We start from the raw sequence: 26,564 nt of genomic DNA on the forward strand, positions 1-26,564 counted from the left end.
TAGCTGCTAACTGAAAGGTCAGCAGTTTGAAAGCACCAGCTGCTTCTTGAGAGCAAGATGTGGCAGTCTACTTCCAGAAAGATTTCAGCATTGGAAATCTACGGAGCAGTTCTACTTTGTACTATAGGGTTGCTATGAGTCAGAATTGACTTGATGGCAGGGGCCAGGAGGGTAGCTAGGGTCCTTCAACCTTTAGTTAAGAATCCCTGATGTAGCTCATCCCCTTAATTTTTTCGATAGGAAAACAGCAGCCCAGGGAACCAGCGGGTTGCCTGTGACCCCTGATCCAGGGCTCTTTCTCCCGTGCCCCATGGAGAACACGGAGATGTACAAAGAGCAGCTGGACTTTTCTGGAGTCCCCAACCTCCTGCTCCTAGAGTATCAGGCTGCCTAGGTCCTGCAAGATCTGAATTTGGCATGACTCTTTCCAGCTGGACAAATGCGGGCTGTTTCAGTCTTTTGTTTTGTTTTGTTGTTTGAGTGCATGTCTGAATTTTAGTTATTTTAGCAGCAGCTGCTGGTTGCATTAAATTAGGACAAGTGATACCTTTGTAGCCACTTGAAACAGATTTTGGCATGCTATTTCAATTCTAGAAAACCCTTTAATGTGGCTTTAAGTATATTTTTCATTATTACTAGGTATTAGAAGGCACCCAACAACAAAAGTAGTTAAGGCCTTTGGAATTTCAGTCTTAATGCTCTGGTTCCCCCCAGTGGTCAACTGTAAGAATGGCAGGCTGAGCTCTGAAGACAGACTTTCAGTCTGAAATGGCTGTTTCACTTGGGTTTCACCAGTGCTCAGGATACCTGAAGGGACGCATCAAAGACAGTGTTCCCACCTTTGAAGGAGCAAGACCTGAAAACACCAGTGTGGCTGGGAATTTACACTACGCAGGAGAAACAAACTAATTTTGTAAGCTTTGAAAAGAGGAGGAACCCGGTCACCAGTGTGTGTGAACCGGTCCTCCGAAGGAGGCCCTCTATGCCCGCCAGTATTGCAGCAACTTCAATCACCATGCACGGGCGCCTCGCTTCCAAGCCCTGGCCACCCTGCCCCAGCCGCTATCCTAAGAAGATGTTTGGAGGGGGTTTGCTAACCTTTTGAGGCAAACATGCTCTTTTCCATCCCATACCCAAGTTTCAGGCTTCCTTCCCTGCTCAGCCATGACTGCCCTCCTAATCCCCTTCCCACGATGGCTTCTCATCTCTGCTGTAAGTGAGAACTTTTCATCTTTAGTCTCCCGGACCAGTGTTTTCAACTTGGCTGCAAATTAGAATCTCATGGAGAGCTTTTAAAACTCTTGATATCCACCAGACACCTCTGAGATCAATTAAATTAGAGTCTCCAGGCATAGGATATGGATGATTGTAGCATAAAACTAGGTTTGAGAACCCTTGGTCTAGACTGACAGAAGCCCACTGGCTGTCCCAGCTCCACTCTGCCCCACCCAAGGGGAGTCCAGACACCTCGAAAGCTGTCTGTGGTCAGAGCTCTGAGGTCAGGTGTGATAGGAATGATCCTGACTCAGTGGTGCTGCCCTTGTGCCCATTATAGAGATGAGGAAATCGATCCCCCAAAACCAGGGGAGGAAGTGCACACCTTTGCTCCTCCTCCGAATTGACGACCACTCGATGTGGAACACACTCCTGGGTTTGGGGAGCACAGCCTCCGAGCCCTCATCGGCCTTAGGGCCCCCTGCCGTTGGTGGCTGCTCCCCACTGCCACCTAGCCGGGGCAAAATGAGACAGGTCAGTGCCACCCTCTTGTCCCCGCCCAGAGAGAGCCCAGCAGGGAGCAGAGGACAATCACACACGGAAGCTGGAAGGAAAGCACAGTGAGGACTGAAGCCGGGTTAGTAGATAAAGCCTTTAGGGACGCTTCCACTTCCTATTCCCAGAGTGACCCATGTTATACCAGTGCCAAGAGATGGGGGCGCCATCCTGCTTGAGTCCTCCCACCTGGAACTGCTCTTTCTAAGACCCACCCACATGGATTGAATTGTGTCTCCCCAAACAGGTGTTGGAATCCTGACTCCTACACCAGTGGATGTAATCCCATTTGGGAACAGGGTTTTATTTTTTATGTTAAAGAAGCCATAGCAATGTAGGGTGTGCCCTAAACCTAATCACTTTTTTTTTTTTAAGAAGATTTATTGTGATTTGGGTGAAAGTTTACAGAGCAAATTCATTTTCCACACAGCAGTTCATACACATTTTGTCTCGTGACATTGACTACAATTCTCCACAATGTAACAGCTCTCTTCCCACTTCCTCCTTGTAGTTACCTCTTGCCTGTGTCCTTCTCTCCCATGCACTCCTCCTGCCTCTTGAGCTGTCTCCCTGTGAATACACAGCCCTTCTACTCCCCCATGATTTTTCTCTCCAAGGAGTGTATCTACCTGATGTAACTGTTTACCCCAGATGCCTGTCTCCTGTTTGCCTGGAAGCCACAGGAGTGAGCTCAGTTCCAGATCTGAAGGGTGACTAGGGGCCATAGTCTCAGGGGTCTCACCAGGCTCTGTCAGACCAGCAAATTGGTCTTTTTCTTTTTCCTTTTTTTTAAAGATTTTGAGTTTTGTCTCACATTGTTCTCCCTTTCTATCCAGGATCTCCTGCAACAAGCTCCCTCTTGAGTGGTTGACAGTGGTAGCTGGGTACTATCTAATTCTTCCAGTCTCATAGTCATATGGACTGAGGATCACATGGTCTACCAGTCCCTTGGGCTAATTGTAAACCTAATCACTTTTGAGATAGAGATAGAAAAAGCACAATTAGGCACAGAGATAAACAAGGACAAACAGGGGAAGACAGATATCTTGTGGAGATCTCCAAGGAACCAAAGATCATGGGCAGAGAAGCTGAGACAAGGATTTCCCCTGGAGCAGAGAGAGAGCCTTCCCTTGAGTTTAGACTTCCAGGCAGAGATGTCAATAGGGTTGGTGTAACCCAGTGCGGTAACTCATGGAGTCACTCCCCCCCACCCCTGGTGGCCCTCCTCCCATACAAGACCATACAGAATCCTTAATAATATTGTCAATTTTAATCATAGAATGATATAAACATACTGAGAAATACAATTTTAAATTGCTTAAATATAATACTTCTTAGATTGTATGAATACTAACAAATCTTTCTACCTTGAATTATAATATTTTATTAATCATAACATTATTAGTAACTGAGTGGAAGCCTTTTTTATTTTTCTCCTTCTTTTTCTCTAATTCCTACCTCATTCTTAAAAAAGTGGTTGATACGGGTTTGCAAATAGGTTGGGAATCCAATTCCATAGTGATACCACCTTGGAAACCCAAGGAGGGGTTGCTATGAGTCAGGTCTGACTCGACAGCACATAACAACAACAATCACTTTAGCTTTTATAGCTAAAGCATAAGAAAATTTGACAACATCAGCGAGTGTGAAAACACTGGCAGCAACAAAAACAACAGTGTGTACTTGTGGCGCCTGCAGATGAAAAATAAAGCCTGTGATTTGAAGTGTCATTGTAACAGTAATTAAGACAGCTTCAACCAGAGCTCATTAGAGCGTTCAAAACATAAATTAGCATGATACTTTTAAGCTGGTCTTGGGGAGTTGTGGTGGCATAGTGCCTAAGGCATTTGACTGCTAACCAGAAGGCTGGCGGTTGAAACCCATCGGCCACTCCTTGGAAGGAAGATGGAGCAATCTACTTCTGTAGTGATACCGCCTCGGAAACCCAAGGAAGGGTCTCTATGAGACGGATCCTACTAGACAGTAATGAGTTTTTTTTTTTTTTTGGTTTAAGCTGATCTTATGAAAAGTATTTTTGTGGTTATAACTAACTACCGAAAAAAACCTGAACTCACAGTCATCGAGTCTACTCCGACTCATAGTGACCCCTGCTAAGTTTCTGAGGCAGTAAATCTTTCTGGAAGTGGATTGCCCTGACTTCCTTCTATAGAGCAGCTGCTGGGTTTGAACCACCAAGCTTCTGATTAGCAGTCAAATGCCTTAAGCACTGCACCACCAGAGCTCCTTATAACCAACGACAGGGATATTTTAATAAAAATAATGGATTTCTGCTGAAACACTGCACAAAAATTTGATAGATGGTATGGTCCTCACCCTTTTAATGACGTCACTGCTTCTAGCCTCCAAACTGTGAAAAAAAAATCTGTTTGTTAAAGCCACCCAATTGTAGTCTTTTTATTATAGCAGCACTAAGAAGCTAAGATACTGCCTAACTAGACCTTGCACCAGCAGCGTGAGTGAATGGACCCTTGGTTGACTGCTCATCTCAGTTCTTCACCTGGTGCCTTGTCCTCCATGTGTAGCAGGGAGTCAAGGGGGAAAGGGTCAATGCTGACTGCACTGCAGAATCCCGGCTGCCTTAAAAACTGCCTGATCTCTGCCCCAGAGCAATTTTTAAAATGCAAATTTTAATACCAATGGTATTGAACCCAAAACGCGCTGCTGTCGAGTCCTAATCTACTCATGGTGACCCCTCCTTGAGTTTCCAAGGCAGTATCAGTACCACCAGTCAGAAGTGGATTGCCCAACCTTCCTTCTGAGGAGTGGCTGGTGGTTTGAACACCAGCCTTCTGGTTAGCAGTCAAATGCCTTAGGCACTATGCCACCAGAGCTCCTAACGGTATTGAAAGGATGGGTCTACTGAGCAGCTTGGGTTGAGAGCCACTATCCAGGTTTTTGCTGCTCAAAGTGTGGTCCAGCTCAGAGGCACCGGCATCGACTGGGAGCTTGTTTGGAATGCAGAATCTTAGGTCTCCTGGGACTGAATCAGAATCTGCAATTCAAAGAGCTTCCCCACCTCCAGTTTGAGAAGCACCAATCTACAAAGCTCTGGTAGCTTAGTGCCTAAGGCACTTGACTGCTAACCAGAAGTGGTTCAAACCCACCAGCCACTCCTCAGAAGGAAGGTTGGGCAATCTACTTCCTGAATGACACTGCCTCGGAAACCCAAAGAGGGGTTGCTATGTGTTGGGTCTGACTTGATGGCACATAACAACAACAACAATTTACAAAGAGCTGAGTCCTGAACCTGTGATCAGCTACGAGCTGACCTCTGCTGTGCCTTATAACCTTAAATTTCCACACCATGGGGGAGAGCAGGGCACTCTTACCACTTGGGACAGGGTTTCTCAAGTGTGGCCTGTAGTCTGAGAAATAATAGCCCAAGACCACCTCAATGGCTGGTCAAAACACACATATCTAGGCCCACCCCAGGTCTACTGAATGGGAGGATTTGCTGATTCCTGGAGTATGTAGTTTTGACAACTCTGCTTGAGGTTCCTAGTGCTCACTAGAGTTGGATGATTCAGGGCCTGCCTGGAATAGCAGCAAATATTCACACTATTGATGAGTCACATTTGAATGCTTTCAAAACTGACTTGGCCCTTTCAATGGTGGTTGTTGTTGTTATATGCTGTTGAGTCGACCGACTCATAGCAACCCCTCCTTGGGTTTCTGAGGTGGTATCTCTATGGAAGTAGATTGCCCAGTCTTCCTTCTGAGGAGCAGCTGGTGGGTTTGAACCACTTCTGGTTAGCAGTCAAGTGCCTTAGGTACTACACTACCAGAGCTCCTCCTCTTCATATTAACACCCAGGCTCTGCTGCCTGCCCAGAGCTCAGGAAAGGGGACAGGACCACAGATTTCTTCGTATTCCTAGAGTCCCAGCCACAAAACAACAACAAAATCCAAAGTGCCTTTCTTTCCATTAAAAATGTTTTTGCTCCTGTTTGGGGTAACCTGGGGAGGTGGCACTGAATATGGCCCGACACACTGTTGGTTCCATGTCTATCATGGGCAAAATTGGGATGCTGGCTGCATATCACCCAGAGAGGGCAGCAGCCCCTCCAGATGTGCCTGTTAAGAGCTGAGGATAAAAGGTTGGAACAGATGCACAAAGAAAATTGGAAATAAAATAACAAACTTGCGGAGGCTGTGAAAATACTTACAGCTAAGGTGATAGCAATTTACCACCTGCCTCTGGGACAAACCCTCAGAACAATTTTACAACAGACAAAGGCAATATCTAGACTATTGTATACATCACGCATTCTAGAAATAAGATGCATGGTGGTACAGCGGGGAAAACAGAAAACAAGACTCATGAGCCAGGAACTAGAACCACTCATTTCTGCATGGTGTTTTGTAAGTTATGCCATTGCCAGTCTCCTCAATTATAAACAGAAAGAAATACACAGACCCTGTAGAGCTGCTCTTGTAAACCCAACCTATAAAATGATGACAGAGCGATCATTAAAGAACAAAACAAAACAGAACAAACCCTTGCCATGAAACGCCTGTGACTCACGGCGCCTCCAAGTGTGTGGAACAGGCCTGTGTTCCACAGAGTTTTCAAGGTTGTGACCTTTCAGAAGCAGATTGCCAGGCCTGGCTTTTGAGGCCCCTTTGGGTGGATTTGGTTAACATTTTGGTTAGTAGGCAAGAGCTTAGCCAATTAGTAGTACCTTGCCATTTCTTTCTCATATTGTTAAGAAGATGAGCTCAGATGGGCTTGCAAAATGCCCAGGGAAATAATTTCTAAGTGCTCCCCAATCAGGCACCTCCTTAGGGAGGACACTCCCCTCTAGTGGCAGCAGGCCTTCTGCTCCAGGCTGGCTGGTTCCTTATCCTCTGCGCACTCCTGGCATTTTACACCTACCTGCGTTGACTTTTTTTTTTTTTTTTCCTATTCAGAGTTGTCTTTATTAACTTTGCTGTCACATTAATATTCTGGTATTCAGAATATCTTTGGTCTAAAGTATACATTATTCTTGCAATAGAAGCTTTGCCTTCTAGATTATGATTTTTCTTTTCTTATTTTCTTAAAGATTAAACCAAACCCACTGCCACTCAGTCGATTCTGACACCCCCACTGGGTTTCCAAGGCAGTAAATCTTTATAGATGGAGGAAAGACTGGGCAATCTACTTCTGTAGTGATACTGCCTTGCAAACCCAAGGAGGGGGTCACTGTGAGTCAGATCCAACTCAACAGCAGTAAGTTTGAAATCTTTACAGAAGAAGATTGCCCCATTTTCTTTCTGTAGAGTGGCTGGTGAGTTTGAACCACCAGCCTCCTGGTTAGCAGTCAGATGCCTTAGGCACTATGCCACCAGAGCTCCTTTAAAGATTAAAGAAGTATTGTTGTTATGTGCCATTGAGTCGGACCTGACTTATAGCAACTCCTCCTCGGGTTTCCGAGGCAGTATCACTACGGAAGTAGATTGCCCAACCTTCCTTCCGAGGAGTGGCTGGTGGGTTTGAACCACCACCAGCCTTCTGGTTATAAAGAAGTAAAGGGGAAAAAAAAATGCTTTTTAAACAGAATGCACCTTAGTTTGATTCAAAATTTCACTGCAGTGCCTGATTCCCTGTGCAGAGAAGAGGTTTCGTTACTTGGATAAAAGAGTATCCAAGGTGGCCACCTATGACCAAACAGCCAGAAATCCCTGCGACAATGGCTGGAGGCCCCCAGTTAATGAGAGAGAAAAAAATAAGCCATTGAAGACTAAGATCTTGCTTGATGTGATTTGTTTTGGTTAATGAGCCATTACCTAGTTCCGTCTCTCCGGCTTCAAACCCCTGAGCTGTTTGGAGCTGACGCTGGATGCTCTGTAGTTCAAGAGTAAATTTCGTTCACAAAAAGCACTCACTCACTTTTGTGGGGACTTTTATAACTTTCCTCCTACCATCATGGCACACACGGAAATAGTACTTATACAGCATGATGCAGTAAATGGGTGATGTTGTGTAGTCTGAGGGCCTGGGTCCAGGGACTCTGGACACCCCAGGGCCCCTCTGGCTGCTCAGAGGGTTAAGGAGTTGCTTTTATCACCGCTGCATGTGTGCTGTGGCACATGGGTTGGGCAGCTTGGTCCTAGACAACCTGTGATAAGTCTTAGCAGCTGAGTAACTCCTGGCATGCCTGCCTGGTGTTGAACCTGCTGCTCTCTGCTCCTCTAACAGGCCTTATTAAGGGCCCTGATGCATGTAGCTTCATGCGGGGGGGTTGTTCAGGGTCATTTCAGGGGCATGGTCCCTGCCCTCAAGGATTGCCACCAGCCGTGTTTTAACAGGCAAGAGTCCAGTGATACTTCCCTCCCAGTGTCTCAGAGAAGGAAAGCACAGTTATGAGCTGGAATGATTTGTTCTGAAACATTTCTTCTAAGGAGTGGTAATCCCAAAGCATTCATGCTTCTACTGCTTTCTAATGCTCAGAAAATGCCAACCACTCAAGTATCAGGGGTAAAAAAGATTTTGCAGAAAAATGCAACTGTCAGATCAAATTTTGAAGCTTATTGCAATTTGTTTGAGGGAAGCAAAACAAATCCAAACCATATATAACATCTTTCAGAAGGGGAAAAATTATGTAGTCCAGCTTCCTGAAAATCAGCTTTTACCCAAAGAGGTCCATGGGGTGGAGAACATTCCTAAGAACTCCAAAGAAAATTTAGATCCTGGAAGCTTCGAGCGGGAAGGACTCTTTAAATATTGATAGTTCTAACCCCTTACTTCTACAAATTATCTTCACACTCTTCTCTTGCTGCTCTTGTCCCTATCTGTACCCAGGGCAGAAGGTCCTCTACCTTATCAGCCAGCAGCTGCATCCCACAGGCTTAGCACAATGTGGTTACCAGAGAAATATACCGATGCCAGAGTTGTGGGTCATAGCACGGAAGTCAAGAGTGAGGGAGGATAAGATTCCAGAGATGCAAGGTGGGGCCCATGAGTTATGGAAAGGATGACATAAGTAACATGAAGGCTGACCCAGTGGCCAGGTGGGGTGGTACAGATTTGAGGGCTGATAGATTAGCTTGGCTCTATTGCCAGGTCACCAGGTCAACAAGAAGAGCTCAGGGTTGGGAGTTAGGTGACTTGTGTTCTGAATCTTTCATCACTTGGGCAAATCTCTGAACAAGCTGTGGTTTTCTCATCTACAAAATAAGGGGTTAGAACTATCAATATTTAAGAGTCCTTCCAGCTCAAAGCTTCCAAAATCTAAGTTTTCTTTGGCATTCTTAGGAAAGCTCTCCATCTCGGACTGTCTTCCCCAGAGGAAGCTTAATAGGGGGAAGACCAACCTTTCCTTCTTCTCTTCCTTTGAAAAGTCAAATGGTCCCACTGACTAGGGTCCTACTACCAGGTCCTGCTCCCGGGTTCACTTCTATTCCCTGGGATCTCTTACCTGGGCTCCTTTTGATTTCCTGCACAGGGCTGGAGGGATCTAGACCTTCAGGATTCAGGAAGAGGCTTCTTTCCAATGGAGGTGGCGTTTCTGGTCCTCAATTCCAGGTGCTGTGACTTCTCCCTAAACCTGAACCCATTTACTCCCTGGAGCCCTCCATCCCACCCCCTTGCTTACTTTCTGTACATTCATCTTGCATTTCCCCAAGCCTATGCCTAGTGCCTGTCTGCCAGGTAAGGAAGGGTACCATGGAGGAGGAGGAAGAAGAAGAGGGCAACTGCTCTTAATACAGTTCTCTCTGGCCTTCCTGTCAAATGACTGACTACGTTCTAAACTCCCAGGGGATGACTGGCTCCCGCTACCATGGTTTCCTCACCTAGGTTGATTGGGCAGGTTTTCTTTAAAGGGACAGCACTGGGGACTAGTCTACCAGCATCCCTGCCTGCCCTCAGGCATTATCTCCCCATTTCTCCCTTCATTAGATTTCTCCCTCCAGTATATGCCTTTAAAGCAATTATCTAAGTGTCCTTTCCTCAGGGGGCCAATTTGCCTCCCAACCTGAAAAAGCTCCCTTACTTTCCCTTACAGGCAAGTCACAGACAGGAACAGTATCACCATCAGCTTCTCAATGGAAATTTCTGCAAAGCCCAATACTAGATGCCATCTTTTTGATTCTGTGGAAATTTTCAGACCTCTCCTCCTTCTGACTCCTGCTGACCAGTGTCCTTGGCTCCTGGGGGCTCACCATGGGGCCATATCAGAGCAAGGAGCCTTCTGAAAGCCTACCTTCTGAAGGGACTCTGAGGTTTATATATGAGCGAATCTAGCCCTCCCAAGTCCCAGGAAGCCATAGGGTCTGACGGGCTGGAGTTTGGGGAGGGGGCCCAACCCAAACATGTTTTGTTTGGCTTTGTGAGTATGTTGGGTCATGCTTCAGCCCCCATGCCTCCTTTCTCCCCCACCCCCCACAAGCCCACTCAGTGGCTGATTGTGAGGGGCCTACCCAGGCTCAGAAACAAAACTTCACCCTGAGGAAATTAGCTACACCTGAGTAGACAAATGTCCCACTGACGTCAAAGGCCCCTTCCCACCTGGCCAGGTGTTTTGGAACTGCTGAAGAAGGGTCTTGATCACGGAGGGCCTTCCCAGGAAAGAAAGAAAACAAAGGAGGTGGTAGGAACCCAGAGGCCCAACATTCCAGGGAGAGGAGGGGAGTGAGGAGGAGAACAGGTCAGTTCCCAGCACAGCACAGGGGCCTTTCCCTGGTTGCTGGTTCAGGGCCTGTGGCCATCCCCTGATGACTCTTGAGTGTTCACTTTTGTCTGGTCCCTAAACTAGTGGTTGCTTGATTCAATCTTGGATGCTCTCTTCTTGTCCTCTTGTTCTCTCCACTGAGGTCTCACCATGTTTGGAATGAGGTCTCACTCATTCCAGCCCTTTAAGCCCAGGGAGATGCTACTCATGAACAATATGCAACCTATTTGAAAAGACAGGAAATAATTACCCCTGAGGAAGACATCCAGGAAGGTCACACATGTTCCATGAGCCAAATGGAACAGTGGTGCTTAGATGCAGGGCTGGATTACCCAATAAGCAATGTTAGCACAGGGTAACTTGTGTTTATTTACCAAATTGTACTGAATAGTTTCGCATCTAAAATTGTTCACTACAGATTAGTAAGTAAGCACGAGGAAGCCCAGGCTTACCTTGTTTACTGGGTAATCCAGTCCAAAAAGCAAAACAAAACAAAACAAAAAAACCCACCCAACAAACTCACTGTCATTGAGTCAATTCTGATTCATAGCAACCCCCTTTGGGTTTCTGAGGTGGTAAATCTTTACGGAAGTAGATTGCCCAGTCTTCCTTCTGTAGAGTGGCTGGTGGGTTTGAACCACTAACCTTCTGGTTAGCAGTCAAATGCCTTAGGCACTACATCACCTCTAAATTTGAAAAAATGGTTTAATTTTGTAGGAAGGTGCTATAGGGTTGGCAGAGAGGCAGATGCCAGCCATATCTAGAAGCGGAATCTTTGATGTGGTGAAAGATGTGAAATTATTCACTACAGATTAGTAGGTAAGCACAACTAAGCCTGTGCTAACCTTGCTTATTGGGTAATCCACTCCTGCTTCTAAGCACCACATTTCCATTTGGGTCATGGAACATGTATGAACTTTCTGGATGGCTTCCTCCATTTAGAAGTGTTGTGAATGTCTATCAGACAGGCTAGACTTAGAATGAGACAATCAACTCTCATTCTGGGGAGCACAAGGCAAAGATTGAATTAGATCCCCAACAGGTACTAGAGAAGACTGAAGCTCAGATGCCAAGGGGTCCCAAGAAATCTGTCTATGCCAACAGACCTCTCTTCCCTTGAGGGCTCAATCAGAATTCACTTCAATTCATTTCTTCACAACATTCTAGATTCCCTTCAACTCTATTTTTCTAACCTTGTAGAGGGAGGAGGGAGTCCTCAGGTGGTGCAAATGGATACCTGCTTGGCTGCTAATTGAAAGGTTGGTGGCTTGAGTCTACCACCCAGATGTGCCCCAGAAGAAAGACCTAGTGATTTACTTCTGAAAAATCAGCCATTGAAAACCCGATGGAGTACAGTTCTACTCTGACACTCAGGGTATTGCTACAAATCCAATTGAAGGTTTAGTGGTTTAGTGGGAGTAGGCCTGCATTGGCTGCCAGGGGCTAAAATTGGATAAGTCGGATTCCTTAAGGGGAAAGGCTATGGTCTGTGTGGAATAAATACAAAGTGAGTTAGAGGTTCTCCAGAGAGCTGCTCATTTGCCCCAGCAGGACCTGTAGCTGTAGAAGGGGCTGGAGGCTCCCATCTGTCAATTCACAGAAGGCAAAAGAACTTTTCTGGCTCCCCAGACTTCCTCCATGGGGCCTCGGAATTTTTAGTTCCACTAAGGGCAATAGCGTCTCACCTATTTTGGTCATGTTGTAAGAAGGGACCATTCCCTGGAGAAGGATGTCATGCTTGGTAGGGTGGAGGGTCGACGAAAGAGGGGGAGGCCTTCAACGAGATGGATTGATACAGTGGCTGCGATGATGGGCTCGAGTATAGCAGGGATTGTGGGGCTGGTGTGGGATCGGGCAGTGTTTCGTTCTGCTGTGCATGGGGTCGCTATGAGTCGGAAACGACTCGACGGCACTTAACAACAACAACAAGGGCAATAGCATTCCCTGTGGATTCTTCTACCTACTCTGAGTGGTTAAGAGAAAGGAATAGCCAAGAACTTTGAAAATCTCACATAAAATGTGAATACCTCTAAAGTTGTCAAATGAGATTGTGGTTTATTGAGTAGAAGTCATGCCTGCATTGAAGCTGCCAACCCCCTACTCTCTCTGGTTTTAGTTTATAGTGGTCCTCAGGCCCTTGAGACATTTACAATCGGAGAAAACAAAGCCCAGTCCCATACAGGAGGCATGCACACTGGCTGTTTGATGCAACCACAAGTACAGATGCAGAAGATTGAATTTCCAAGGGCATATCTTAGACCATGGACCAGAAGAAGAGCCGCCTCAGTGGGGAGCGAGACAGAAAGGTGAAAGTCAAGAACTGGAGTGATGTTGGCCCCCCAGCTTGTGTCCACATAAGCAACCATGTTAAGTAGTTTGATAAACTAAGCAAATGGCTAACTGGAAGCTCTGGGAAGAGCTCTAAAGGGAGCAACCATTTATTTTTGGCACATATGGTGTCCACATTCTTAACTTTTTACCAATTCAGTGATACCTCCTCCTTATTACTCTATAGGTTCTCAGGGCCGTAGAATCACAAAAGCTTGGCACTGGAAGAAAGAAGCCTCAGGGGTCATCTGGTCTAGCCTCCCATCTAAAGCAAGCATCTCCAACAAGCTTCTAGTCCCTGCTTTCTTACTGTGAGAGCAAGGAACGCAACTCACAGGGCAATAATTTCTCAGGCAACTTTCATTGCTAAAAAGCCTTCTCTCCCGTGAGGAGAGACTACAGACAACTATGGTCTCAGCCAGGTCTTCTCTTCTCCAAGACTTATGTAATCAGCTTCACCATCATTCTCTGTAAGGCAAGAGAACTCCAGATCCTCATTCACCCATCTTGTCCTCATCTTAATATGTCCTTCCTTGCAACACACCCTCTGAAGATGTGCTACCCATTTTTCTTTGTACTCTCTCCTACTCTTTCATCAAACCTATTCTCAGAAATGACTTCTTCAACCTAAGAGGCAAATGATTGATCATGCTTACTGTGTTCCTGTCCCAGGACTGTTTACATTTTAACAAGTTTAAAGCCTTAAACCAAAGAGATGGTTAGGAATGTTTGGGCAGCAAGATAGGGAACAAGAGCGATAGAAATCTTCCTGGATCCCTTAAAATCATGCTTGATACTTTTCCCAAATAGAAGACTAACCCAACCAGATAGCTCACTCAATAAAAATGATGCTGTGAATTTATGTGGTTGCATCTTCATCTTCACCTCAGGTGAGACTACTCACCTGGCCAACCAAATGTCCATAAAATGAATTCCTTGAAGGCAAGGACTGGTCTGGTTCTTTCTTCATTTGTTGTTAAGCCCTGGGCCTGGGTAACATATTAATAGTTCCTCATGCAATGTCTTCTGGATGAATGAGTGGATGAGGTCAAGCCACAATGAAGTCAAGAGAGTTTGTAGGGGATTGGCTCATGAAAGCTGGCAAGCAGCCCTGGGAAGCCAACACATCTGTGAGGAAATAAAGGGAATGGAAAAAACTTTGGGGCCACAAGTTACCAGAAGCTTAATCTGATTTCTGGGAAAAGAGGAGACAGACAACAAAAGAATAATGTAAGTTTTCACCCAAATCACAAAAAATAAAAAAGAATAATAAAAACACATGTAGAAATTCAATTTCAGTCCTCATCCTGAAGATGTTCTGAAATTAAAAACCTGATTTTTGAACTAAACATTTCAACAGGTAAATTGAAGAAAAGAATAGTTCCTGCTGGAACTTGAATCAGTGACCTAGAAGATCAAGTGGAAAAAATATATCAAAGCACAGCAAACATACAAATGATAAAAATTGTGAAGAAAAATATAAGTAACTTGGAATGGAGATGATGAATAATAGGAGTTAGAGATAAAGAAAAAGGAAAAGATGGAAGAAAAGCAATAATCAAATAAATGTTAGAAAAAAGTTGCTGAACTGAAAAAAACCTCTGAATTTGCAGATTAAAACACAGGATTGATGAGAAAAGAATCAAAATTAGGTGTACCTTGATAGAATTCTAGAACTCCAAAGACAGAGAGAAAATCTTACAGTCATTTAGAAAGAAAGAAGAAGTTATTTACAAAGGAAAAAGAATGAGACTGACATCAGACTTCTCTTCTGTAACACTTGGAAGCCAGGAAATGAACATACATGTGGAAAACATCAGTTTTCTGCAGAAAACTGAGAGGAGAGGCTGCAGCTCAAGGATGTCACACCCAATCAAAATTCTATTCACCTGATAGGGGGCAAGAAGCTGTGTGGGCATGCAAAAAGGGAGTATGTCATCCGTAACCTTTCATATATTATCTGAGAGAAGCACTCAAGAAAGAGTTCTAAATAAATAATAAATGAATCAGAACAGAGATTGCAAGACAGGGGAAGATGAAGAAAAGAAAACGCACAGTGATTGAATTGATTCCAACTCATAGCAACACTATAGGACCTGGGAGAGCTGCTCCATAGGGCTTCCAAGGTTGTAAATCTTTACAGAAGCAGACTGCCTCATCTTTTTCCTGTGGAGTGGCTGTTGGGTTTGAACCATCAACCTTAGCTTAGCAGTCTAATGCTTTAATCACAGCACCACTAGAACTCCTTTGATGAAAAGAGGAACCAATAATAAAAGGTAATGTGTTCAATATAAATAGTAAACTCCAAATGGACAATGATAAAATTACTGGGAATGTTAATATGGGGGATAACTAAGGATTCTTGAAAAATGATGAGGCATATTTGTGCAGGGGTGAAAAATTAAAAATAGTAAACAAAATTTAGGAATAAGAGATGGCTGGAGAGAAGAAGTACAAGAGTTTCAAGGTCTGGTACACTGGCGGGGGGTGGGGATAGTGAAAATATTATAAAGGCTTTATTTCTTCAAGGTAGGGGAGGAACATTGGAGAAATGGGGTATCTTGGCAGGATACCAAAAAACCAAACCAAACTCACTGCTGTCAAGTCAGATCCAACTCATGACGACCCCCTCCTTGGGTTTCCAAGGTGGTATCTCTATGGAAGTAGATTGACCAACCTTCCTTCTGAGGAGTGGCTGGTGGGTTTGAACTGCCAGCCTTCTGGTTAGGAGTCAAATGCCTTAGGTTATATGCCACCAGAGCTCCCTCTTGGAAGAATAATAGAGAAATATGTTTTTGATCATGAGTGCTGGGAAAGGGACAGTAACCACTAGTGGAACAGAAAAGAACAACAGAACTTCCAAATTAACAAAAGGAAGAAAGAAAAAGGAAGTAATCTATTGAAACTTGCAAAATAAGGAAAATTAAAAAGCAAAAGTAACTATGAAAAATAAATAGTTAAAAAAAGTAAGCTAGAAGAAATAAAATAATCATATTGATTGTTACATGAAATGTGAACAGGCTGAATTATTCTATTAAATCATAGAAACACTAAGATTAGGTTAAAAAAAATAAAACATAGCTGTATGCTAATTTTAAGAAATATTAGTTAAAAGAAAATTGTAAAGGTTAAAAACAGAGGGATAAGAAAATACCAGAAAGAAAACATTATGGCATCATTAATGTTGGATAAAATGGAAAGGAGGTGAAAAACACTAATTAGGATAACACCAAAACCAAAAACCAAACACACTGTGATCAGGTGGGATCCAACTCATAGTAACCCCTGCTTGGGTTATCCTTTAATTAGGATAAAGATGGGTCTTTTTGTAGTAGTAAAAGACAGAAGAATCAATGATCACAAATATCAATAGTATCAAACAATGTAGTAGCTAAATATATGAAGCAAACCTTCTAGAGAAAACTTAATAAAACTATATATTTATAGTGTGATTTTTAATAAACCTTTTTTAGAATTAAGATTCCAGACAAAAAATAAATAAGGACATAGAAGAACTGAATGGTTCAATTGGCAATTTAGTTTAATATACATTTTCTTCCAATAAAAAAATTGACATTTTTGTTAAAATGTCCAAAATCAATCAGGTACTTGGTTATGAAGACATATCTATCAAATTTTAAAATATTGTTTTTACAAGTCACATTCTCTGTTTATAATCCAATGAATCTAGATACAGAGAGTTGAAAAATACCAAAATATTGTTAAGTACTAGAAATTAAGAAACACATTCTGAAATAATCATTGGATCAAAGAAGAAATAAAAATTAACATCACAAATTATTTAAAAATCAGTGAAAGTAGAATACTTTCTTTCAAAACCTACATACAGTGGTACACTGTGACCACTGAATTCAGGCGAAAAAAAAAAATCAATAGCCTTAAATGCTTTTATTGTTAAAAAGAAAGATCTAAAATGAAGGAACTTTCTATCAATTTTCAGGCATTAGGAAAAAAAGGAAAGATTAAATAAACCAAGAGAAAACAGGAAGAAGAAATCAATAAAATAGAAAACCACCCAAAACAAACAGAAAGGAAAAATAAGTCTCAAGCAGCTTCTTTGAAGAAGTAAATAAAGTGGATGAACCCTTCACAAACCTGATTAAGGAAAAGAGACCAAAACTATATAAGATCCAAAAAGAGGAAGGAGGCAAAACCCCCGATACAAGAGAGATGAAAATTGTATGAAAACATTATGAATAACTCCATGGTAAAAATTTTTTAGATGAAAGAAAATAGATTACTTCCTAGCAAACACAAACTCTCAAAGTTGACCCAAGAAGTGGGAAACTTGACTATGTCAACTACCATGAAGAGATTGGAAAGATGATTCCAGATCTACCACTGAAAAATATAGCAGGGTGCTTGCTTCAGCAGCACGTGGACGAAAATTGGAAGGATACAGAGAAGATTAGCATGGCCCCTGTGCAAGGATGACATGCAAATTCGTGAAGTGTTCTATCTATCTGTCATTTTTTTTTTTAAAGAAAAATGCAGCAGGACAAGACCATCTTATGGCTGATGGTATGGTTCACGGCTGAACTCATCAGTGTTGAAGGAGAGGAGTTAAAAATGGGAGGGGGAGTTGGTAAGATTCCAAGGGGGAGGAGATGAGGAAACTGGGGGACAGGCCAGTAGTTAGAAGGAAGGGGGTGAGATGGTGTCCACTAAAGCCTCCCCCTCTCCTTGCATTTCTGCTCTCTTGAATGATTCCAAATTTATGTTCAACATGGGCACTGCCATTTGTACAACCAAGAGCTGTCAGTAATTTGAGAGTGATAGTAGTAAAACAGTGGGAACTGGGGTCCCAAAGCTCTACTCCTTCTCTTAAGTGGCTGCCCCCACCCCCAGCTTTATGCTGTTAGTGTGAATCCGCACATCTAGGTTTCCTGGGTCTGCTTACTCTGTGGGTCAGTGAGATGGAAAAGCCCTGGCAAGGGTGGGACAAGATCACTTCAGGGAGCCCTCCAGTTCCACTAGATGATTTGAGGCCATTTGGGCATTTGCCATTTGCCTCTCAGCAGAGTTACCTGCTTCATACAGACTTTTCTTAGAGGGGTGAGGATTTTTTACTTCTGCCCTATCCTTATCCACGCCCAAAGGGTGATGTAGTCTCTTCTCCAGCCAGACCTAATGAGTTTCTCCAGCCTCCATGAGGAGCTCCTCCAGCCACATTAGGAAATGCCATCAATTTTCTGCCTCTTAGGCCACAAAGATGATTTTAAAGCATTTCATCATTCATGTATAATTTCTTGTGGTATGCTAATTTAGTGATTAATAACACTTCATTCAGGCAGTACTTTCTTATTACAAAATAGGTGATTATTTTATTTTCTATTTTCTTCATAAATATCTGATCATATTGATCATAGCATAAGATAAAGAATTTCTGGGTCCCTGTGGTTTTTCTATACTTGCCTTTTTCCTTTTTCTGAATCGCATAGTCCTTATCCATTTGTCTTTGAGTTTGGCAGCTTGTAATGCAGTTAAATTTTAATTCCTATCAGGGGCTAAAGTCGGAACTTGGGAGAAAAAATTCCAGATGCTTGTGGCCAGTGGTACCTTGTAAATGACAAACTATTGAAGTGAGTGGCAACAGAAGGGCCAATCTCATCCAAGTGAACTGACAGATTTTTTTTCATTTTCAAATGCTTTCACTTTTCTGGAAATCCAATTAAAAGCATGGCTAAAGGAACATTCCCATTTAGACTCAATATTCTGGGTGAAGATTTGTAAGGGCTTAATGGATAGGTGAAGAACTTTTCTAGGACAATTTGGACATAATGAATGAATGGGGTTTCTGATTACCTTTGTTAGAGTATACTGAGGGTCCTCCCTCTTTTTGGGTAATTGAGCTCCATCTGGAAGCCTTGCAAAGAGTTGAAGTCCCTAACCTCCATTAAAGAAGGGACTCATGTATCACATGATGGTGGGACCACATGACCTTCACATACCCTTCCAGCTCTGAGATTCTATGAATCTACCTGCTCTTCCTGCCTGGGAGCATCTATGATTTGGTTAAACAAGCCAAGAAGGTCATCAACTAAGTACCTTCCCAAAAGACTAAATGATGTTTTTATTTTTGATCAATCACATTTAAAACACACTCCTTACTTATAACTCCAGCAAGCTTATTACCAATTTCCTCTAATGTCCTACAAAGGAGAGTTATGGAGATTTAGGCACAGAGAGAGAAAATCAGCTTCTGGGAAAGAGTTACAGGTTTGTTTGGGTCCACATAGGCTCAAGGAGAGGCAAAGAAGTGCTACAGTTGATTGGCCAGCGTTGAGAACACAGGGGGCAGACACAGGGTGCAGACACCGGCTCCAGACAAAGCATTTCTGCCTGGGCCTTGACTAATCACCGCTGGGGGACTTCTCTTCTTCACTGCTTTTCACTGTCAGGAAGTAGACGCGATTAGCTTCTGGGTAGGTGACTTTGTTGAGTGGGAGCTTGTAGATGGCTGGGTTGTTGGTCGTCAAGAGCAGGAAGATGAGAGTGGAAAGGCAGAAGGCCCAGGTGCCTGGTGGCACGCCAACCTAAAGACAGAAGTATTGGGGCTTGAGGAATGTTCCTAGTCCCCTGTTTTGATCCAGAGGCCCCAGGGGAGAAGGATGTAGAAGCTATTGAGGATGCATTGGTGTTTTTAAATTCATAATGCCAGCGTAATTGGTCATGGAATTTGAAGTGTTGGCATCTTTGGGCACAATCAGAGTCTTTTAATGATGGAGCTGAAAATTAGCCTAAGGATAATCTTCTGTATCCAGCCATACACCAGTATCTCCATCTGTTCATTCATGTTCTCCACTGCTGGTTACATCATTCTTTCTTTCATAAACACACACACACACACACACACACACATCAACCAGAGACATGTGTACATGCATGCAAGTTATTCTCTGGACAAACTCTGGATACCTTTAATGTAGGAGTTGTGCAGACACCAGCTACCATAAGCTGGATTCTTCCATGAGACTCCAAGTGTCCTGAGGCCCTAGCTGGGGAAAACACTTAGGGTTGGGTTCAGGAGAGTCCATACTTACCACTGACATTATGTTGGAGATGGCTGCTCCCATGTATGCAGAGAACAGGGCTGTGGAGGAACAAGGACTATCAGAGAGTCAGCTTCCCCCAGCCTGGTCCTGCCTCCCAGTCACTTGCCTAGTCTTAGAGCAGAGGCCTCACTCCCTCTCCCATGATATCCAATCTTTGTCAACATCACCATCTTAAATGATTAGCTGTACTATTACTTCTCTTCCGCTAGAGCATGGCTTCAAAAAGACAGGTTTCTTATGTGTCTTCATCACCACTGTATCTTTCTTGCCTAGTCTAGGGCCTGATGTTTAGTGGTACTTTACAAATAGTTGATGTAGAGTTATAAAGAGCAGGTATGCTGTCACTAGCACATGAGAAAATGCATGCATGATTTCCTTGCTAACTTTAAAACATTGCGTAAATATAATAACGGTAATAATGGCCACTGCCCCATTTGACAGCAAAGGAATCTCTAATTCCTCAACTGTTAAAGGCTGCACTGGTATTAGGGCCCCTGCTGCTGGTCCTTCTACCACTGATGATCTATTTATCAGTGATCACCATGGGTTTCACCTAACCAAGAAGAGCAAAGAATAGCCAGAGTGATTTGGCTGTCATCTTCCTCGATTACCCACCACATATGAGGGCCAGCAGGTGAGTCTGCCAGGTGAGGGCGTAGAACATGCCTCCAATGGCGATGCAGGAGAGTACACAATTGTAGCTCCAGAGGCCCATGTAGATTGTCTTGAAGGGTGTGGCCACCGTCAGAGCTGTGGGACAACACGTGTTATTTCTGGACAGTTCTTGATCACAGCACAAAGGCCATCCCGTGGTGGCACCAAGTGTCAGGATGGCAGGTCTGACCCCACTCCTGTCATTCACTCCACACCTTAGCCCCTCCATGCCAAATGAGCCTCCACAAAGATATCTAGTCTTAATAAACCAACACTGATAAGAAAGCAATAGTTTTCACACTGTTTTCTGAAGTTTTAAGTTTCACAAATAGGTATGACTACTTCTGGGGTGAGGGGCATCAAGGAGGTGGGGCTCCAGATCCTTCCCCTTGCCTTTCAGCAGAGCAGCTACATGTTTAGCAAGGAAGATGCCTTTTACAAAAGATGGTTCAGATATCACTGTCAACCTCTTGGAGGGGGATCTATGTAGGAGATGAGACTATGCCCCCTAGCTGCCCTTCAAGTCTGGACCCACTCCTGTAGCTTCCAGCCAAACAAAAGACAGGCATATGAGCTGAACATTTACATTAGGTAGATACACTCCTTGGAGAGATCAATCATGGGAGGATAGAAGGGCTGTGTATGCACAGGGTGACAGCTCAGGGGGCAGGAGTACATGGGTGGAAAGAACACAGGGAAGAGGTAATTATGGGGAGGAAGTAGGAGGGGAGCTGTTGCATTGTGGGAAATTGTAGTCAATGTCATGAGACAAAGTGTATGGGAGCTGCTGTATGGAAAATGAATTTGCTCCACAAGCTTTCACCCAAATCACAATAAAAATTTAAAAAGAAAGGTTCAGGAAATTATGCATATATACATGTAGATAGGTATAGAGAGACAGAGGCATGATACATGAAAAGGGGTAAGATGTTAATAATAGGTGAATTTCAGTAAAGAATTTATGAGCATCTTTTGTACTATTTTGGCAATTTTTTAATGTTTGAAATTACTTCGGTTCCCTCACATCTCTCCACATGTCTGATTATTGAAATCTCTTCCCTTTGGAGACTCAAGAAAGGGAAAAATAAATCCCTGTCCTTGACAGTGTCTTAACACTGCAGTGAAGAGCCTTAAGTCCAGAGTGTTTGCTGTGTGCATGAGAGAAATAACCACAAGAAAAACATCCCAGTCCCTCCCTGTAGAGTGGGGGTCATGTCCTACCTGCTAGCATCCCCACCGTTGAGCCAATGGCTGCATGCAAGCAGATGAGGGGTGAGGAGATGAACAGAGCCACCAGGAACACGCCACCTGTCCAGGGATTGTTGCAGCCGTACACCTGGCCGACCCCGACAGGGATGGCTTGTAACAGCTGCAAAGTCAACAGAGTCCAGGTCATCCAAGCATGGGTTGATAGTGCAGAGGCTGGGGCTCAGGGCTAGGACTGAGCCATTCTTGGGGAAGTAATGGGGTGGAACGGGAGGCCAACTGTTGCCTCCAGAGTGTGAGAGAACATAGGAGAGCAAGAACTGGAACAAATAGTGCTTCACTCCACCACCCAGCAGGCATCTGAGCATCCTTCGTGCAAGGCAGGCAGACCCCTGACACAGGGGCTGAGCACTAATGCTTCTAAGGAACATGGGCTTCTGCCTGGAGAGTGGAAGCTTTGAGTGCACTGGAGAGTCTGGAGGCTCAAGACTGCCATCGAAGGTATCAGGGCACTGAGGGGTTTTCTCCAGACTTTCCACAATCCTAAAAGCATTCTAGGAATATTGTGAATATTCTAGGAAATATACCTGGAAATATTGTAGGCCATTTTGAGGGATGATTTGACTAAAGATTGCATAGCTTAGTGACCAAGCCCTGGCTAGTGCCTCTGACCTTGACCCCTAGTCTAAGGCTCTTTACCACCCTCACAGTCTATCCATCAAGGCCTCTTTGATGGCTGCTGCATATTCAGTGCTACCCTAGGATCTGTGGGCTCCCAGGAGAAGAAGATGACATTTCTCCTGTTCTCAGGGAGTCCTTAGCATTGAGGGAAGGTAGTGTGGGGGAAACCCAGAGAATGTCCAGAATTCCAGAGCCCAAGAGGGACTTGGTGTCAGAATTTAAGACAATTAACTCAGCAGTGAGAGCCCGAGGGTAGTGCAAATGGTTTACACTCTCAATTGCTAACTGAAAAGGTGAAGGTTGGAGTGCACCCACAAGTGTCTCAGAAGAAAACCTTGGTGATCTACTTCCATAAAATCAGCCATTGAAAACCCTAGGGCTGCCATGATTCAGGATTGACTTGACAGCAGCTGGCTTATTTGGCAGTGATGTCAGATGGCCTTTTTTATCCCAGGATGACTCATCCATATTTTGGCAGAAAGGAAATGAGGGAACATGGCAGAGTAGGGAGAGCGCTGACCCGGAAGTCAAGGGCTCCACCTTCATTATGTGATTGTGGGCATGTCACTTCCTCATTCTGAGCTTTGGTGTCCTCTGTAGCATGAGGAGGCTGGCTGAGTAGATGATGCAGATTTAAAATTCCGTAACTCTTCTCCATTCCCAAGTCATATGACCTCTTTGAGGACAGGGATCCTTTATGGCTGGGTACATAATAAGTGCTTACTAGCTCAGTGGTTCTCCAACTTTGCTGCACACTGGAATCATTTTGCTGTTGACAGGAACTATTGAATCAGTTCCAACTCGTAGCAACGCTTTGTACAACAGAAAGAAACACTGCCCAGTCCTGTACCATCCTCACAACCTTTGCCATACTTGAGCACATTGTCACAGCCACTTGTGTCAACCTGTCTCATTGAGGTTCTTCCCCCTTTTTTTTGCGGACCCTTTCCTTTACCAAGTATGATATCCTGTCTCAGGACTGGTCCATTCTGACAGATGACCAAAGCATGAGATGCCAGGTCTGGCCATTCTTGCTTGTAAGGAGCATTCCAGGTGTACTTACTCCAAGTCAGATTTGTTCACTCTTCTAGCGGTCCATAGTACAGTCAATATTCTTCAATATCACAATTAAAATGTATCAGTTCTTATGTGGTTTTCCTTATTCTTTGTTCAGCTCTTACATGCATATGAGGCTACTGAAAATACCATGGCTTAGGTTAGGTGCACCTTAGTCTCCTAAGTGACATCTTTGCCCGTTAACACTTTAAAGAGGTCTTTTGTGGCAGATTTGACAAATGCAAAATGTCATTTGATTTCTTGATTGCTGCTTCCATGGACATTGATTGTGGATCCAAGTAAAATGAAATCCTTGACAACTTCAATCTTTTCTCTGTTTATCTTGATGTGGCTTATTCATCCATTTGTGAGGATTTTTGTTTTCTTTATACAGAGGTGTAATCCACACTGAAGGCTGTAGTCTTTGATTGTTATCTGTAAGTGTTTCAAGTCCTGTTTGCTTTCAGCAAGCCATGTTGTGTCATCTGTATATCGCAGGTTGGTCCTCTAATCCTGATGCCACATTCTTCTTCGTATACTGAAGCTTCTCAGATTATTTGGTCAGCATACAGATTGAATAAGTATGGTGAAAGGATACAACGCTGATGCACACCTTTCCTGATATTAAACCATGTAGCATCCCCTTGTTGTGTATGAATGACTTCCTCTTTGTCTGGAGTTCCTCATGAACACAATTAAGTGTTCTGGAATTCTCATTCTTCACAATGTTATCCATAATTTGTTATGACTCACACAGTCAAATGTCTTTGCATAGTCAATACAACACAAGTAAACATTTTTCTGGTATTCTCTACTTTCAGCCAAGATCCATCTGACATCAGCAATGATATCTACCATTCCACATTCTTTTTTGAATCCAGTTTGAATTTCTGGTGGTTCCCTGTCAATGTACTGCTACAAGCATGTTTGAATTATCTTCAGTGACATTTTACTTGCATGTAATATTAATGATACTGTTTAATAATTTCTGCATTCTGTTGGATCATATTTCTTTGGAATGGGCATGAATATAGACCTCTTCCAGTTGGCTGGCCAGGTAGCTGTCTTCCACATATCTTGCATAAATGAGTGAGCCCCTCCAGTGCTGCATTCATTTGTTGAAACATCTTAATAGGTATTTAATCAATTCCTGGAGCATTGTTTTTCACTAATTCCTTCAAATCAGCTTAGAAGACTTCTTTAAATGCCATCCGTTCTTGATCATATACTACTTCTTGAAATGGTTGAATGCTGAACAATTCTTTGACCAGCTTGACCAAATCTAGAGTGACGCTGCATAGTCCTTCCATCTTCTTTTGATGTTTCCTCCATCCTTCATTATTTTGCCCATAGAAACCTCGACACTATAACTGAAGGCTTGAATTTTTTCTTGCAGATCTTTCAGCTTGAGAAATGCTGAGTGTGTTCTTTCTGTTTGATTTTCTAACACCAGTTCTTTGCTCATTTCATGATAATACTTCACTTTGTCTTCTTGAGCTATGCTTTGAAGTTTTCTGTTCAACTCTTATTATTTCATCATTTCTTCCATTTGTTTTGGTTATTTTCCATTCAAGAGCAAGTTTCAGAGTCTCTTCTGACATTCATTTTGGTCTTTTCTTCCTTTCCTGTCTTTTTAATGACCTTTTGCTTTCTTCATGGATGAATGACGTGCTTGATGTTATCCCACAACTCGTCTGGTCTTCGGGCATTGGTGTTCCATGTGTCAAATCAGATGGTCTCTAAATTCAGGTGAGATATACTCAAGGTCATATTTTGGCTCTTGTGGACTCATTTTAATTTTCTTCAGCTTCAACTTCAGTTTGTGTTATGAGCAACTGATGATCTGTCCCACAATCTGCTGCTGGCCTTGTTCTGATGATGATATGGAGCTTCTCCATGGTCTCTTTCCACAGATGTAGTTAGTTTGATTCCTGTCTATTCCATTGGTGAGATCCACATCTATAGTCATTCCTTATGTTGTTGAAAAAAAATATTTGCAATGAGTAAGTTGTTGGTCTTGCAAAATTCTATCATGTGATCTCCAGAATAATTTTTACCACCAAGGCCATATTTTCCAACTACTGATGCTTCTTTTCTGTTTCTGCCTTTTGCATTCCAATCACCAGTAATTATCAATACATCTCGATTGCATGTTTGGTCAATTTCAGACTGCAGAAGTTGGTAAAAATCTTCAATTTCTTCATCTTTGGCTTTAGTGGTTGGTGCATAAATATGAATTAATAGTAGTATCAAGTGGTCTTCCTTGTAGGTGTATGGCTATTATCCTATCACTGACAGCAATGTACTTCAGGATAGATTTTGAAATGTTCTTTTGGATGATGAATGCAAAGTCATTTTTCTTTAATTTGTCATTTCCAGCATAGGAGACCATATGATTTTCTGATTCAAAATGGCCAATACCAGTTCATTTTGGCTCACTAGTGCCTAGCATATTGATCATTAAGCATTCCATTTCAATTTTGACAACTTCCAGTTTTCCTAGACTTATATTTTTACACTTCATGTTTGATTATTAATATTTCTTTTCTTTTTGAGTTGTACCACATCAGCAAATGAAGGTCCTGAATGGTTTACTCCATCCATATCATTAAGGTGACCTCTCTGTTGAGGAGGCAGATCTTCTCATATTTTGAATGTCTTCCAACTTGAGGGGCTCATCTTCTGGCACTATATCAGGCAATGTTTCTCAACTATTCTTGAGGATCATTTGGGGATCTTTAAAAAAATTCTGATGCCAAGTTCCCCCCTATTGTTGTTGTTGTTATGTGCTGTCGAGTCGGACCTGACTCATAGCGACCCCTCCTTGGGTTTCTGAGGCAGTATCACTACGGTAGTAGATTGCCCCAATTTGATTGCCATGAGTGGGGCAGTTGAGACCTAGGCATCAGGTGATTCTAAAGTACAACAGAGTTTGGCGACAGCTAGGTGGGTTATGGAATCTTCATTGCTGTTGTTGTTATGTGCTGTCGAGTCAGACTCGACTCATAGCGATCCCTCCTTGGATTTCTGAGGCAGTATCACTATGGAAATAGATTGCCCAACCTTCCTTCTGAGGAGTGGCTGGTGGGTTTGAACTGCCAGCCTTCTGGTTAGCAGTC

At 43.3% G+C, this 26,564-nt stretch overlaps 1 protein-coding gene and 1 non-coding gene across 2 annotated transcripts in view; one reads left to right on the forward strand and one right to left on the reverse strand.

Annotated features, from left to right (window-relative positions):
- The window catches only part of SLC14A2 (solute carrier family 14 member 2), a 67,919-nt gene that overhangs the window by 15,143 nt on the left and 26,212 nt on the right, over positions 1 to 26,564 (reverse strand). Inside the window, exons 6-10 of the mRNA XM_007943848.2 lie at positions 21,724 to 21,871; positions 20,464 to 20,598; positions 19,837 to 19,886; positions 19,155 to 19,329; positions 1,601 to 1,726 (exon numbers count right to left, since the gene is read on the reverse strand). Coding sequence (XP_007942039.1) covers positions 1,601 to 1,726; positions 19,155 to 19,329; positions 19,837 to 19,886; positions 20,464 to 20,598; positions 21,724 to 21,871 — 634 coding nt within the window. The remainder of the gene's footprint in view (positions 1 to 1,600; positions 1,727 to 19,154; positions 19,330 to 19,836; positions 19,887 to 20,463; positions 20,599 to 21,723; positions 21,872 to 26,564) is intronic.
- On the forward strand, positions 17,152 to 17,258 carry LOC122150282. Its single transcript, XR_006163583.1, has one exon. It is a non-coding gene; the product is annotated as a U6 spliceosomal RNA (small nuclear RNA).

This window comes from Orycteropus afer, unplaced genomic scaffold (genome assembly GCF_000298275.1).
Source record: "Orycteropus afer afer isolate SDZICR_OR568_19922 unplaced genomic scaffold, OryAfe1.0 scaffold00113, whole genome shotgun sequence".
Lineage (NCBI taxonomy): Eukaryota > Metazoa > Chordata > Mammalia > Tubulidentata > Orycteropodidae > Orycteropus > Orycteropus afer.